This window comes from Neoarius graeffei, chromosome 28, assembly GCF_027579695.1.
Source record: "Neoarius graeffei isolate fNeoGra1 chromosome 28, fNeoGra1.pri, whole genome shotgun sequence".
NCBI classification, from domain to species: Eukaryota; Metazoa; Chordata; class Actinopteri; order Siluriformes; family Ariidae; genus Neoarius; species Neoarius graeffei.
This window is the reverse complement of record NC_083596.1, coordinates 39,613,580-39,628,613: the sequence shown is the minus strand read 5'-3', so window position 1 is coordinate 39,628,613 and position 15,034 is coordinate 39,613,580. Positions and strand designations below refer to the sequence as shown.

General features: G+C 41.1%; 2 protein-coding genes across 2 annotated transcripts in view; one reads left to right on the top strand and one right to left on the bottom strand.

Moving 5' to 3' along the window:
• Positions 1-325: 325 nt before the first annotated feature.
• Positions 326-9,304, bottom strand: pex12 (peroxisomal biogenesis factor 12). Its single transcript, XM_060912823.1, has 3 exons — positions 9,005-9,304; positions 3,763-4,298; positions 326-1,324 (listed from the first exon to the last, which is right to left on the bottom strand). Exons 1-3 carry the CDS (start codon positions 9,125-9,127, stop codon positions 934-936), a joined length of 1,050 nt encoding a protein of 349 aa, XP_060768806.1. The 5' UTR covers positions 9,128-9,304; the 3' UTR covers positions 326-933.
• Positions 9,305-9,344: 40 nt separating this feature from the next.
• The window catches only part of ap2b1 (adaptor related protein complex 2 subunit beta 1), a 68,267-nt gene continuing 62,577 nt past the window's right edge, over positions 9,345-15,034 (top strand). The window contains 5 exon segments of the mRNA XM_060912824.1: positions 9,345-9,512; positions 10,004-10,062; positions 11,589-11,694; positions 12,834-12,969; positions 13,138-13,383. Of these exon segments, the coding sequence (XP_060768807.1) occupies positions 10,026-10,062; positions 11,589-11,694; positions 12,834-12,969; positions 13,138-13,383 (525 nt within the window). The 5' untranslated portion in view covers positions 9,345-9,512; positions 10,004-10,025.

The window sequence follows — 15,034 nt, the reverse complement described above, 5'->3', positions numbered from 1 at the left end:
TGATTTCGGAAGGAGAGTACCCTTCCCGGGACGGACGGATTGACATCGCCAAGACATAATCCCCCTTCGGGCCTTTCAGCCAGCGGGGGATGAAAATTATGAGGGAAGTTGATTTCAGAAAGCAAGCACGCCTTGATGAAATTGCCAAAGTATAAGTTTGTTAATAATCGAGGGAATAACTCTGGTAAAATGCGCCCAACTTCAACGAAATTTCAATATGCGTATAACTGTCATATAACAAAGCCTTTTGCCAAGTTTGGTGAAATTCCGCCACAAACTGTGAGAGGAGTTGATTTCAGAAGGAAAACACACACTGAGGAAATAGTCAAAGTATACTTTTGTTAATCAAGGGCTGTAACGCTCGTAAAATTTGACCCAATTTAACAAAATTACAATATGCGTATTACCGACATATAACAAAGAATCCTGCCAAGTTGCGTGAAATTCCTCAAAAAATTGTGAGAGGAGTTGATTTCAGAAGGTGAGTACCCTTCCCAGGATGGATGGATGGATGGACGTCGCCACGACATAATCCCCCTTCGGGCCTTTCAGCCAGCGGGGGATAAAAACTGCGATTGTAGGCAAATTAGAGGTCTTGGAATGCTTTAAAATTAGTGGTGGAATCTATAAGTGTATTATCGGATGTGATCAGTTATCAGAATTAATCAACATAAATCTAGAACAAAGACAATTCAGGGACACTTACTGTTTTATCAGTGCATGTGTGGAATACATTTCTGATTCAGGCTCATAATCGCATATGTAAAAGTTAACTAAAAGATATTTCACTAAACAATGAAACGACTAGTCAAAGATGGACAATGACTAATCATAATATCAAACTTTGTCGGGTTTATTTAAAAATGAGTCATATGATCGGACTCACTTAAAAAAAAAAATTCCCAGCAGGTGTGGTCACATGATCAGTTTGGTCTACGCCTCTGGAGAATAGAGCTTGATTAAGTGCTGGAGTTCAGACGGGTAGCCTGTTAGCGGACACCTGTGGTTAGTCTTCACGTGCGTATAAATGCAACGGTAACAGAAAACGTAGCCCGAGGTGGCCAGGGCCGTGTCATTACTGCGCACTTTCCTACAAAGCGGGCACACTTTGCTGTGCATTGGTGCAGCGTCCTGGTCCTCCAGGTGAAGTGGGGGTGGAGGTGTAGGGAGAGAGGTGAGAGACTTCATGGTGGTCTGGTTCTCTGAGGAGTACCACCACTCTAAGAACTGCAGGAAAAACACTCCCATAGACAGACCAGTGGAGAGGGACATGGCAACGTTGCCAACCACTGTGGAAAAGACGCGCTGTAGCCGTCCTCCAAAGCTGAGGAAGAAGAGAGACAGGGGAAAAAAATAGTGTTTATGCTTTTCCAGAGTGATATGCTCAGGAACATATTAAAGTGAACTTAATGTCCCTAAATTAAACCCCACTTTTTTCCTTGTACAAAGCAACAATCATTATGTTGATTGACCATGTGTTTTCGAACCATAGCTGATCCAAAAGGCCATAAATTAACGGAAAATCAATAAGATCAGCCAATTTTCACGGAATCTGCCGAGACTGAACTGGAAGATCCTGAAGGCGTGCGTGACATCACACGTGTAACAATTCAGGTATCAATTTCGTTCCCGTGCGCAGCAGCTGTTAGACCAGTCTCGATATGGAATCGTGTTTTGGAGAGAATTCTGATAGTGATTGAGATTCTTAGGGCGTATTCACACCTACGTTGTTTGGTCCGGACCAAACGAACCAAATTTCCCTTGGTCCGGACCTTTTGGGTTGGTCTGAATACAAACCACCAAACTCTGGTCCGGACCAAACAAGTGGACCGAGACCGAGCTGCAAGGTCGGACTCGGTCCGGACCAAAGGAACCCTGGTGCGGACCTTTTGGAGGTGTGAAAGCAGACCGGACCTAATCCGACAGTTTTGCTTTTTTGTACCTCGGGAGCTTCCGTCGTTTGTCGAGCATTATGGGAAACAGAGTCTTGACACTCCACCGCAAAGTGCAAACACTGTTTCGGTTGTCAAGGGAACCTTACAACAGTCGTTCAGTCATTCAGACCAGTGGTAGGCTAGACTACAGAGTACAAAAAATGAGTAGGGGGCAAACATGGGCCGAGGAAGAAACGCGTACCCTTGTGGATATATGGGCAGATGTCCACATATCTGAGCTTTTGGAGAGAACACACAAAAATACTGACGTGTTTGCTGTATTCAGTGAGAAAATGAAGGAGAAGGGGTTCACGCGCTCCCCAGAACAGCGCTTTGTGCGCGTGTCGTCTCTGACCAATAGCTGAACGACCTCAGGGCGCGTGGCTTTGTTGACAGATTTTGGTCCGCTTACTAAAATGTACAGTGTGAAAGCAAACCGCACCAAAATGAAAAAATAAACATTTGGTTCGGACCAAAGCAAGTGAACTATCCTGGTCTGAATACACCCTTATATTGTCGGATGAAGGGGCAGATGATTATCAAGGATATTCCGGAGTAAATGATTATCTTTTCAAGCCCCCAAGATGAGAAACAGATGCCAGTTTACTCAGTTCACGACAGTCCCACTCACCGCCGATAGCGCACCACCAGCCAGAAAGAATTGGAAACACAGATTGGTTTGTGGATTTTTATTCTAAGCTGGCTGCTGCAAAATATATGGAAAATATTTACATGTACCTCAATAAATGCAGGAATATAATCTTTAAAACGTACACTTATTCAGCATAATTACTGAAAGAAAATATGAAGTGGGCAATAATAGGGGAATCGACGAACTGTCCAAATGTCAGATCAAATGTCATTTATTAAATAAATGGGTTTCTTTTTTTTTTTGCTCCAATAATTCCCATGTGGTCGTTCTGGTGGTGGTGAACACTTGATGAATCGGATTTATTATTAGTAGGCAACACGAAATCTGCCCGCTTCGTTTGCACAAACCTCACCTACTGTCGCTTTAGATTAGTATCATTTCTGGGAAATTCGTGAAACGAATGTCCTGTTGGATATGGATTTGAACATCCAAACACAACAACAGGAAAGCGCGGAGTTATTTTTGTAAGATTCCAACAACAATATCCAATTTCAGTGAGTAAACAAGCACAGAGTTAGATGAACCGAAACGACCCAGATAACCGGAGTTCCACGCGTGACATCATGCGAGATTAGCCCCGAGGCAAGGCTGCCTTTTTCCAGGATCCGGACGCCGCGATTTATTGATAGTTTTGTGCTTGATAATAAAATAATATTATTTTCCCCCCTGGTTTATGAATTCATTTTGGTCATTAATAATGATATTCATTTTAAAGCATTACAATAAGGCATTCCATACACTTTAAAGGTGCAGTTTGTAATTTTACAAAATGTTTCGAGATCCAGAATAATCATAGAATATCAAAGAACACTGGGGAAAGATGTACCGGGCAATGTTGCCGTGCTTTAAATCTTGCGATTTTTGCTCATTTTAGGATTTTGTTTATAGGTTTTCAGGGCCAGAAATAAGTTACATAGTCAGCAAATCTGTTTAGCGCCACCCCCTTTTCCTTAAAAGCCAACTCATGAGAGATGCACCGTGTCAACGGTGGGTATCTCTTCAGGTAGAGGTGGAAGAGACTAATAGTAGGTACTGTAGTTGAACAGCATTATGGGTAATGGAGGAAATTGTTAAAGTCAGAATTTGTTACAAAATGAATCATGGCTGCTACCTGAAGATCATATTATTAATTATAACGATTACTATACAACTCGTTCACTGTGGATTTTTCCTCACCTTTGGCTCGAGGTCAGTGCTCGCCCCACTGGCTTAAGATCCAAGCTGTGAATGTCCTGAACTGTCAAATGGGACAATCTAACTCCTGCCAGCCATAGCAGGGGCGAATGTGTGCGCGCATTGCCAAAAACGTACAGCAGTTGATGGCAAAAACTCCAGCCATCCCACACCATACAAACATAAGGATAGGCAGCCAAGAAGGCCCTGTACATCTTCTGAGCAAGGGACTGGGGCATCCGTATCGAGAAGTCGTCCTCGTCTCTCTGACGAGCCAGAACCTTCTCCAGTTTGGTTCGGAGGTAAGGGAGGAGCACTAGGAGAAGCAGAGAGCGCAGGTGTCGTCTGTGGCCGAGGCCATGATGCGCACGTCTGCTGTCGTCTGGACCTACACGCTTTAGCCCGTAGAAGTTCTCGGAAAAGGAGGAGCTGGTATGCAGCAGGAAGTGGTGCTGCAGCAGAAGGTCAAGGATGGCGTAAATCTCATCAAACTTCCTCCAGAGGACTCCATAGCGAGCAGGGTTGGATTCAGCCAGAATCTATGGACGCATCATGAACAGTAATGTGTGTCATAGAAAAGCAGTAGTGTAGTCAGCCAACGATGAAATTAGTAATGAAATCTTTTAGTTGTTTTTTTTTTTTTACATAGGTTGTCATACGGTTTACTTCACACCATTTATTTGTATAAGGGTCTGTCTCAGAAACTGGGTACTGTGGGGGTCCCCCACTAAATATACTCACAGTCAATAAACTATACAGTTTTGAATGGTGATGTTGGTTTTGAAATAAAATGATGAAAGAAATAATACAGGGCCCGTTTACACAAGGACGCTGTCAGGTAAAAACGACTAAATATTTTATCAGAAGTGCCTTTCGTTTACACGAGGACGGCATTTCCGAGGCTGAAAAACGGATAAAATTGAAAACGCCTTCCAAAGTGGATAAGTTTAAAAACGGCCCCCGTTGCGTATCCGTCTAAACTACCCAATACGCGAAACTCTGCTCGGATCTGCTCACGTTGGGTACGCGTTTACGTCATACATGTGTCATATACTGCACATGCCAGCCCGGGAAGTAAGAAAGTAAGTAAAAAAGTAAGAGCATGTCTGATTACATCGATCTAACGGACCTTCAAGCTGCTCTGTGTTTTAATGCAGTAGATGTGTTTTCCTGCTCACTCGCCCAGCTGGAGCTCCTCAGTTTGGTGTCGCCAAGTTACACACACACGCACGCACGCGCCGCCTATTCAAGCCGCTCGTGAAACCATAAACCCAAGACTGAAAACAAAACTAGCAGCCGAACGGATTTATTTTGCTGAGATGGACACTGCCTTTTCTCTTCTTCACCGAAAGAAGAGTGAGTGTTACTTAATAAAGGCAGATTAAAAGAGTTTCGGTTTGCTCCTGCTCCTCCCTCGAGCACTACAGTACCTCAGCCGGACCGGTGTTCTGTAAAGTTATCCTAGCAAGTTCTCATACAGACCGTTTTATTATTCAAAACAAGTCATTACAAATTATTTGACTCGGCCAAAGACTCGACCAATACGCACAAAACATAAAAATCGGCAAATGCGTGAAATTCTCACCGATTTTCTATCAGCCCAGCTGATCGGTGGGACAAAACTACTGCTGAATTTTCCTACCGTCCTGGATTTCGCGCATGCGTAGTAGGCTTGGTAGGATAACTTGACAGAACAGCGGCGCAGATGTGCAGATCAGACAAGACGGAAGACGTTGCGCATGCGTGCAGACATAGCGGAGACATTTATGCGTCACCGTATAGACGCAGATTTCCTCCTTGAAAACGGTCGTGTAGACGCGGAAAAAAGTGAGAACGAAAACGGACTTTTGCGTTTTTGTTTTATACCGTCCCCGTGTAAAGTGGGCCACAGATAAAACAATCTTTGACGTGAATTAGAATCAGAATTTGGCAAAAATTCTGCAAATTTGTGGAAAAATGGCGGCTTGATCTGGGACATGATAAACGGTCGACTACATCGCATTCCCTTAAAAAGGTTGTAGTCCACTGAAAAGTCTACAGTTATCACTAATTGTATTTTAAGTTGTAACTTTATCCACCTAAGGATTGGTGCGCTCACAGAATAATCATAACCGTAATAAAACATCATGCAAAATATTTGATCACCGTTGTAACTCCATTTTCCACAAACCCAAAACCAATACGATCGTGTGTTTTGATCTAAACGGAAAGCCTCAGGGTCGAGGTCACTACCTCACCAAAAGCAGTAACTTAAAATCACTACGCCATATAAAAATTGAGTTATAAATCTGCGATTTTGTTTTTTAAAATGAAAGCTGAAAGTTCGGTATAGAATATGTTTCTTACAGAATATGTTACGATGGTAGCTGGTCTTGTATGAATTTCTGAGCTATAAAATGAGTTGTGGTGTATTTTTTACCGTAGCGTGTTATTTGTGTGCGGGGAAGGACACACATTAACAATTTGCATGTGTAGAATGGAATTTTCCACTCCAACAGTTAGAAGTTGATCGTGCTTCCATTTGCGGTCTTTCTGTTACGCGAGTGATCCGTTCGGACGTTATCGCTGAAAAGGTGAGTTTTGACAGTTTTATTTTGTTTTAGTCTTGCAGTATAAAGCAATAGAATGTTTCTTTTTCATCTTGCTTTCATATTTCGTAGTGTTTGCGTATTTTTGGCCAATATTTTGCAACCACGGTCAATTTAGATCGAACTTTGGATAGAATCTACGACCAGTCATTTTGCCCCGCCCCCGCCTCGTGCTCCGTCCGGTACGGTAGTGATGTCCCGTTGTTCGCGCGCCCTTCAGCCAGTACAGTCGCTGTTCTTTTAGCGCCGCCGTTATTCTCATCTTTCCAGTGTGTTCTTGAGTTTTCCATTGTGTCCTATTTCGCCATATCAAATCCCCAAAATGTATCATATTATTCATATTTAAGTGAATAATCAATTCAGTCATCATAACTTGGCTTTTTTAACGCAAGCAATCAAAAAGAGGAAATTTATTCAATATTTTCACTCATCTGTGAAGGAGGGGCTTTAATTCTTCATGTTGTAGTTATTTTATATGGAAATCAATTTTACAAAAGCATTTGAATTGTAATCAAAAATATTTTCCACAGTGGAGGCCAGATAAAGCAAGATGCTATCTTTATTCTTATTAAACATGACAAAAGAAGCATTGAGTGTTAGGTAAATGCAAAAAAAAAAAAAAGGAAAATTAGAAAATTTATTTTTTGACCATAATGTCCCAAATGAGAGACCAGTTTCTGAGACGGACCCATAAACGTTTTGGTTGTAAGAATCAGTTGTTGCATTTGTTTAACTCTGTAGTTCATCTTTCACTGACTTGTGTACTTGCTTCTGCTTTTGTAACCCATCTGCCTCAAGGTTCTACATGTTATACATTCTGAGATGCTTTTCTGCTCACCACGGTTTTAAAGAGTGGTTATTCGAGTTCCTGTAGCCTTCCTGACACTGTCAGGTTGAACCAAGCTGCCTGTTCTTCTCTGATTTCTCTCAACAACAACAAGGTGTCTGCCTATACAACTGATGCCCAGTGGATGGTTTTTGTTTTTCCACACCACTCTAATCCTCAAACCAGTCATCCATATGACAAGTCATATTTCCTTTATTCTGATATAACACACTGACTGAAGCTGTATGATTTTATGAATTGCACTGCTGTCACGTGGTTGGCTGATTGAATAATTGCATGGATAAGGCAGATTGCACTATTCCGCACTACCTCATCTTAACAGCTGCTAGTTTGTTTATACTGCTTATTTCATGTTTACCTGCTATACCTCAAGTGCTCTTGACTGTTTGTTTATTTGAACCAATTTGTGTGTGTGTATATATGTATGTATATATGAGTGTTTAGTCTTTGTCTAGTTCTTATCTAGTGTTTACACTGTTTATATTGTCTGAGTGTTTAGTCTATGTCTAGTTCTTCTTATCTAGTGTTTATACTGTTTATATTGTTTGAGTGTTTAGTTTGTCTAGTTCCTATCTAGTGTTTATACTGTTTATATTATCTGTTTAAGTGTTTAGTCTTTGTCTAGTTCTTATCTAGTGTTTACACTGTTTATATTGTCTGAGTGTTTAGTCCATGTCTAGTTCTTCTTATCTAGTGTTTATACTGTTTATTTATACTGCTTATATTGTTTGAGTGTTTAGTCTATGTCTAGTTCATATCTAGTGTTTACACTGTTTATATTGTCTGAGTGTTTAGTCTTTGTCTAGTTCTTCTTATCTAGTGTTTATACTGCTTATATTGTTTGTCTGAGTGTTTAGTCTATGTCTAGTTCCTATCTAGTGTTTATATTGTCTGTTTGAGTGTTTAGTCTTTGTCTAGTTCTTATCTAGTGTTTACACTGTTTATATTGTCTGAGTGTTTAGTCTGTCTAGTTCTTCTTATCTAGTGTTTATACTGTTTATTTATACTGCTTATATTGTTTGAGTGTTTAGTCTATGTCTAGTTCCTATCTAGTGTTTATACTGTTTATATTGTCTGTTTGAGTGTTTAGTCTTTGTCTAGTTCTTATCTAGTGTTTACACTGTTTATATTGTCTGAGTGTTTAGTCTTTGTCTAGTTCTTATCTAGTGTTTATACTGCGTATATTGTTTGTCTGAGTGTTTAGTCTATGTCTAGTTCCTATCTAGTGTTTATATTGTCTGTTTGAGTGTTTAGTCTTTGTCTAGTTCTTATCTAGTGTTTACACTGTTTATATTGTCTGAGTGTTTAGTCTGTCTAGTTCTTCTTATCTAGTGTTTATACTGTTTATTTATACTGCTTATTGTTTGAGTGTTTAGTCTGTCTAGTTCATATCTAGTGTTTATACTGTTTATATTGTCTGAGTGTTTAGTCTTTGTCTAGTTCTTACTTTATATTGTCTGAGTGTTTAGTCTGTCTAGTTCTTCTTATCTAGTGTTTATACTGTTTATTTATACTGCTTATATTGTTTGTCTGAGTGTTTAGTCTATGTCTAGTTCCTATCTAGAGTGTTTATACTGTTTATATTGTTTGTTTGTTTTCTCAATTATTCTATTTTTATTTATTGCATTGCTTGTTTGCACCGTGAGTCAGAGAGGACTGAAATTTCATCTGTGCTGTATGTCGAGCATGTACAGCATATTTGACAAAGTTGACTTGACTAGATGTTGAAGATCAAGAAGACTTTGACAGTCTGATCAGTGGGTGTGATTCCATTTCAGCAAGACTAGAAGAATCATTTTAGATGACTTACTTTAACAGCGTGCTCAAGTGCAGGTTTAACTGCGTTCATCAAAGAGTCCTGAGCTAAAACCTCAAAAATAGATGGTCTGCCTTCAGCTGCTGCTGTGGTCAGATGTGCTCCTCGTTCCGCCATCGTGGTGGATTCACAGTGCAATTTATACTTTAATTAGCAAGCAGACACCGCCTCAAAGAAATATGTGTTTTTCGTAGAACTAAGCGAAGCATGGTATATATTTATAACTATTCTACACATACACTGAGCCAATATGGCGAAGTAATAATAGAAACATCTCGTGCTACATTATAATCGCTCCGTGTTTCCGCAAATTCTGTTTAAACTCAGTTCCGGTGTCATTGAGGTTTTTTCCGGGAGGTGCTCCATCTTTTCCCACCATCTGCAGCTGTGGCCTGAAAACGGGGAAAAGCAGAATTACACTCCAACCCACTGGGATAGGAATTAGAGTTTGTATTTTGTATATATTTATATATTTTCTAATTTCGCTATTTCTGTACCCAAGGTGAGGTTTGTGTTTGCTTGCTGTCAATAGTTCCAGATATATTTAATCGATATGTTAGCTTAGCGGCTAGCAGCTGTGTTAGCTTGGTGTTAGCAGCAACACTCGGCTAACTTTTTTTTTTTTAATGCAAAATAAAATTACAGAGCGACCATACAGTTTAGTACACAAATTTTGCAGGTATTTTAAATGAAAATGTTTTGTTTGTTTGACTCATAATTGGCTGACGTTGCTAGTGTTAGCTGGCTGGTTATGTCTACGTTAACGTTTAATAGGCGTGTTTGTTTGTTTGTTTGAAATAAGTAACAACATTCACAGGATTCTTTTATATAAAATAAAGATTAGTCCTGTATATTGTCGTTCATGTGGTTTCTAAATTATTATACGTGTCAATATTGTACATTTATTTATTTAATAATAATAATAATTATTATTATTATTATTATTATTGTGTTGTATTCTGGGTGATAATAATGTCGCCTTTTTCCCCGCAGCTAAACTTAAAAACCACTCAGAATGACCGACTCCAAGTACTTCACCACAAACAAGAAAGGTAATGCGTACATTCAGTGATCTCGAAGTCTACACACCTCTGTTTTAAAAAGGAAAAATCAGATTTTTGTGAGTGAGAGAGCTTGATGCTACCGTCACCATGTTTCACCATGCGCAGCCATCATGTGTGTTTTTTTTTTTTTTCAAAACTCTGGAATAAAAATTTAACTCAGGACCGACTGGGAGATTCTGCCATGCCATGCGGGAGTTCCTCTGGTCATGTAATCGGGTCATGCTCGCTGTATACTTTCAGAAATAGGGGTACAGTAAGAGTCCATCTCCACTAATGTACTCCCAAGGGCTCATTATTGGACTTCAGGGTAACGATGTGTCCCTTTTCAGGGTCAAAACGGTACATGTTCCCAAGCAGTGTATAAAGGGTATAGATGAGTACCTTATGCCGCTTTTCCACTACAAACGCGGCTGAGCCGTGCCATGCTGAGTTGGGCTGAGTCGAGCTGAGTGGGGCTGTTGGAGTTGCATTTTGACTACAACCGCGCTGAACCGTGCTGGCTGGAAGTGGGTGGACACATTGGGTGGCGTTAGCGAAAGTGGGTGGACGTCACGTGATGTCGTTAAGCAGCACAAACAGTGACATCAGTGATCTTTTAAGCGGTAGTCTCACGACCCAAATAGTAAACAATAAACATGGAGTCGTTAGTGTTGCTGGTCTTGGTGCTGTGGCTTGTTGTCACCGACAGCGCCAACAGATACTGGCAAGAGCATATAGATGAGACGAGGCGCAAAAGGCTTCAGAAATTCTCGTAATTATTCTTCTTCCGGGTTTACGGTGTTTACAGATCCCAGCGTGCTCGCGGGGCGTGTGTGGGCATGTGAGGACACTCCTCCTCACCAATCAGTGCACAGGGGAGTGTCTGCTCACGCCCCCAGCCTCACTCAGCTCGCTTTGGCTCGCTTCAGCCCCACTCCAAAACGGTGCGAGTTTTAGGGGCTAAGCAGGGCTGAAGCGAGCCGAGTTGTGCTGTTCTTTGGTAGTCGAAACGCGAGCCGTGTCGGGCTGAAGTGAGCTGAAAAAGAGTAGTGGAAAAGGGCCATTACTGTCCCAGTGACAAGCTGTTGTACCTCTAAAGGTACAATGATGTGCTTTGTTTGCGGAGTGTGTGTGTGAGAGATTTATTTTTGGTTGGAATTTTTTTTTTCTGTGTAAACTATATACATATAGCCATTATCCTTTTAAAGTGTGGATTGTGTTTTTTGGTCTTGTTTTTGCATCAAACATATCTCTTAGGATTATTCCCAAAAAATTCTACCTTGATCTCATCAGACCATAAAGACCTTTTGAATTTCGTTGTTTTGCAAGATCACGTTAAAGATTGATCTTAGTTTCATTTTGTTTGCATTGCAAAAACCTGCTGTTTTAACAGGGTGTGTAGGCTTTTTTTTTTTTTTTTAAATATCCACTGTATATCTATTCATTGCATTAGAACTCATGAATGGCCTATTCAGAATGTGAGACAAACTGTTAGTGAAGCTTAAAGGTGTTTTAATCATGCTGTTCTGTTCCAGGAGAGATATTTGAACTGAAAGCCGAGTTGAACAATGAGAAGAAAGAAAAGAGGAAGGAAGCGGTGAAAAAGGTTATTGCTGCCATGACCGTAGGCAAGGATGTGAGGTATGATGAGATTGATTGTCAGTCATTTCTTTGCTCCAGGCTAAGGATCAAGTTCAAGCTCAAAGCCTTTTCCTTTATTGTTGCAGTTAGGGCATTGACATTGACCTTTTGTTGCTCTCCAGCTGTTGTATCGAATCGTTTGGTAAATTTAGTAGCCGGTCAGCATTTTCAGTTCTGACGAGCCTTCAGTACGCTAAACAGACCTGTGTATTTTAAACATATAACTAACCAGAAGTGCGTCTCGTTTCCAGATCCCTTAAGTGTCCTTTCTTCCATTTGAGCCGATGAGCACCTTTCTTTCGTTTCCTTTTTTCTTTCTTTTGCCATCTCCCTTCCTTTCATCTCATTTTTTCTTTCTGTTCTCCCTTTCTCTCATCTTCCTTTCTTTCTTTTCCTTCCTTTTTCTTTCCTTTTTTCTCTTTTTCCTTCCTTTTTTCTTTCTCCCTTCCTTCCTTCCTTCCTTCCTTCCTTCCTTCCTTTTTCTTTTCCCTTTATATCTCCTTCCTTCTTTCTTTCTTTTTTCCTTTTTCTTTCTTTCTTTCCTTCCTCTTCTCTCTTTCTCTCTCCTTCCTGTCTTCCTTTGTTCTTTTCCTTTCTGTCCTTTCTTTCTCCCTCCTTCCTTTCCCTTTTTCTTTTTCTCTCCTTCCTTCCTTTTTCTTTCTCTTGTTCTTTCTCTTTCCTTCCTCTTTTCTTTTTTCTCTCTCCTGCCTGCCTGCCTTCCTTCCTTTGTTCTTTTCCTTTGTCCTTTCTTTCTCCCTCCTTCCTTCCTTTCCCTTTTTTCTTCCTTTCCCTTTTTCTCTCTCCTTCCTTCCTTTTTTCTTTTCTTTCCTTCCTTCCTGCCTTCCTTTCTGTCCTTTCTTTCTCTCTCCTTCCTTTCCCTTTTTCTTTTTCTCTCCTTCCTTTCTTTTTCTTTCTCTTTCTTTCCTCTTCTTTTTTTCTCTCTCCTGCCTGCATGCCTTCCTTCCTTTGTTCTTTTCCTTTGTCCTTTCTTTCTCCCTCCTTTCTTCCTTTCCCTTTTTCTCTCTCCTTCCTTTTTTCTCTTCCTTCCTTCCTTCCTTCCTTCCACCCCTAACTGTAAGCAGGTGTTGGTTTGGATAATGATGGTGTGGTGATGTAAAGGTCGTCTTTTCCCTCTTCAGCTCTTTGTTTCCAGATGTGGTGAACTGCATGCAGACTGATAACCTGGAGCTGAAGAAGCTGGTCTATCTGTACCTGATGAACTATGCCAAGAGTCAGCCGGACATGGCCATCATGGCCGTCAACAGTTTTGTGAAGGCAAGTGTGTCTCCTGGTGTTCAAGTAATCTGGAACATGGTGATCAAGCGGCGTGTAAACTGTTGTATCAGGCGACTGAAGAATGAGCGCGATCAGTAGAAAAGGAGACGCTCGGAGGGTTTTTTGTCCGACACAGTGTTTAACTTTACGTGTGTCTTTGTCTCTCAGGACTGTGAAGATCCCAACCCTCTGATTCGTGCCCTGGCCGTGCGCACTATGGGCTGCATTCGCGTGGACAAGATCACGGAGTACCTGTGTGAGCCTCTGAGGAAGTGTCTAAAGGACGAGGACCCATATGTGAGGAAGACGGCAGCCGTGTGCGTGGCCAAGCTGCATGACATCAACGCGCAGATGGTGGAGGATCAGGGCTTTCTGGATTCCCTCAGGGACTTGATCGCCGACTCCAACCCTATGGTGTGTATCAGGGTGTTGAGTTAAGAGGGGTTTCAGCTCCATCCCTGAGATAAGAGCTGGCTGAAGGAAGTCCAGCAGTGAGAGAGATGATTACTGATTGGTTTCAGTCACATCTTACTAAAAAAAAAAAAAGTTCAAACAGTATGACCACCCTGTCCTGTTCACTGTTAACTCTGCTTCTCTTTTTTTCTTCCTTCCTTAATTAGTGTGCTTTAGCAAGCACACTGTTGTTCTTAAAGCAGATACGCAGAACCTTTTTATTTTTAATTAAACTTCTGAGTGGATAGTATTGCCATCCTTTACTGTTGTATGCTGCATAAATGGGAATAAAAAATGTATATTTGAGAGTTAAAATCGACCGCAAAGTTGGCATTTGAGCTGCCCTGCTGAGCCAGCCAGCCCTGAGTGCATGAAGTCACAGCGTTGACCGATTTTAAGGCCGAGGCCTTTTACAGCTATACACCAAAGTCCTATAAATTAAAAAAAAATAAATAAATTTACATTGAAAGTAAGAAATGCCATTACTGACTTGCTCAACTAAGACTGATTTTGACTTCACTGACTGTTGGTTGACTCTCATTAAAACAGGATGGATGTTATAACTTAAGCAACATGCATGCATTTTCACTGATAAAACGTAAAAGGCTAATTAAATAATCAGATGAACTGAGACAATCACATTCTGAAGCAAATTAAATAATCTTATACCGGTAACTTAAACACACAATACAAGTTACATGTATTAATCGAAATGCAGGTAAACAACGAGTGGTGTTTTGTATCCAAATGAGTCGCGTCTTGCCCGTCTGTGTTCTCGCTTCTTGTGGCTGATTGTATTGAAACAATCTGACTTTCAGTTCTCCATTCATTCGCTTTTTCCACGTAAGGGTGAGATATTGCTGCTGAGGCAAACACGTCCAGTGGAGAAATCAGACAGCTGGTCCACTCATTCTCCATTTTCTCCATACTGAGTACTCCGCCATTACTGCTCGGCTCAGGCAATTACTAAAACCCGGGACGGGATGTCACCGGTCTTGGCAACAACCGCGGGGAGGTCACTGCCCGAGCGATAACGTGTCGCGTTTCGTCCCGGGTTTTACAAACAACCCTCGGTTCACACTCTGGGAGAACTGGTGCAACTGAACTTGCTTTCCTTTTCTTATAGTTTTCTTTTCCTTTAATTGTTGGTACTGCAGCCTCTTTCAATACAGGCTTATAGCCAACGCTCCTCAACAGATCAGAGGTCTCGTACGAGTCTTCAGTAAAATGTGCAGAGGAGAGACCACTTCGTAGGCGCCCAGCGTGCCCTTGAACTTCTCACAAAACGCATCCAGAACAGAGGATCGGAGTTGCAGTCAGCTGTGTTTTAGTATAGCGGAAATGGCGACGAGACCGATAGCCTTACCGCGGTGATGTCACAGATGTCAAGGTCATTCACTCAGACTGCTACCTGTATGAATAGTTTTATCGTAAAAATTACTATATTAGATTTATTGTTGACGCTTAAAACGGTTGCTGCGCTATTCTTGGGGTCTCAAGGCATTTATAAACAAAAAGTGAGGCCATGGTTCTGCGTATCTGCTTTAAGTTTACGCTATTATTCCTGTACACCTGTTTTTTGGAGCTGCTAGTCCTGCTACAGCTTTTGAGA

Coding starts and splice junctions, on each gene's coding strand:
- pex12 (XM_060912823.1), bottom strand. CDS start 9,127: ATGGCGGAACGAGGAGCACATCTGACCACAGCAGCAGCTGAAGGCAGA. Junction 4,299..9,004: donor CACTTGAGCACGCTGTTAAA/GTAAGTCATCTA, acceptor ATGCGTCCATAG/ATTCTGGCTGAATCCAACCC. Junction 1,325..3,762: donor GCACTGACCTCGAGCCAAAG/GTGAGGAAAAAT, acceptor CTTCTTCCTCAG/CTTTGGAGGACGGCTACAGC.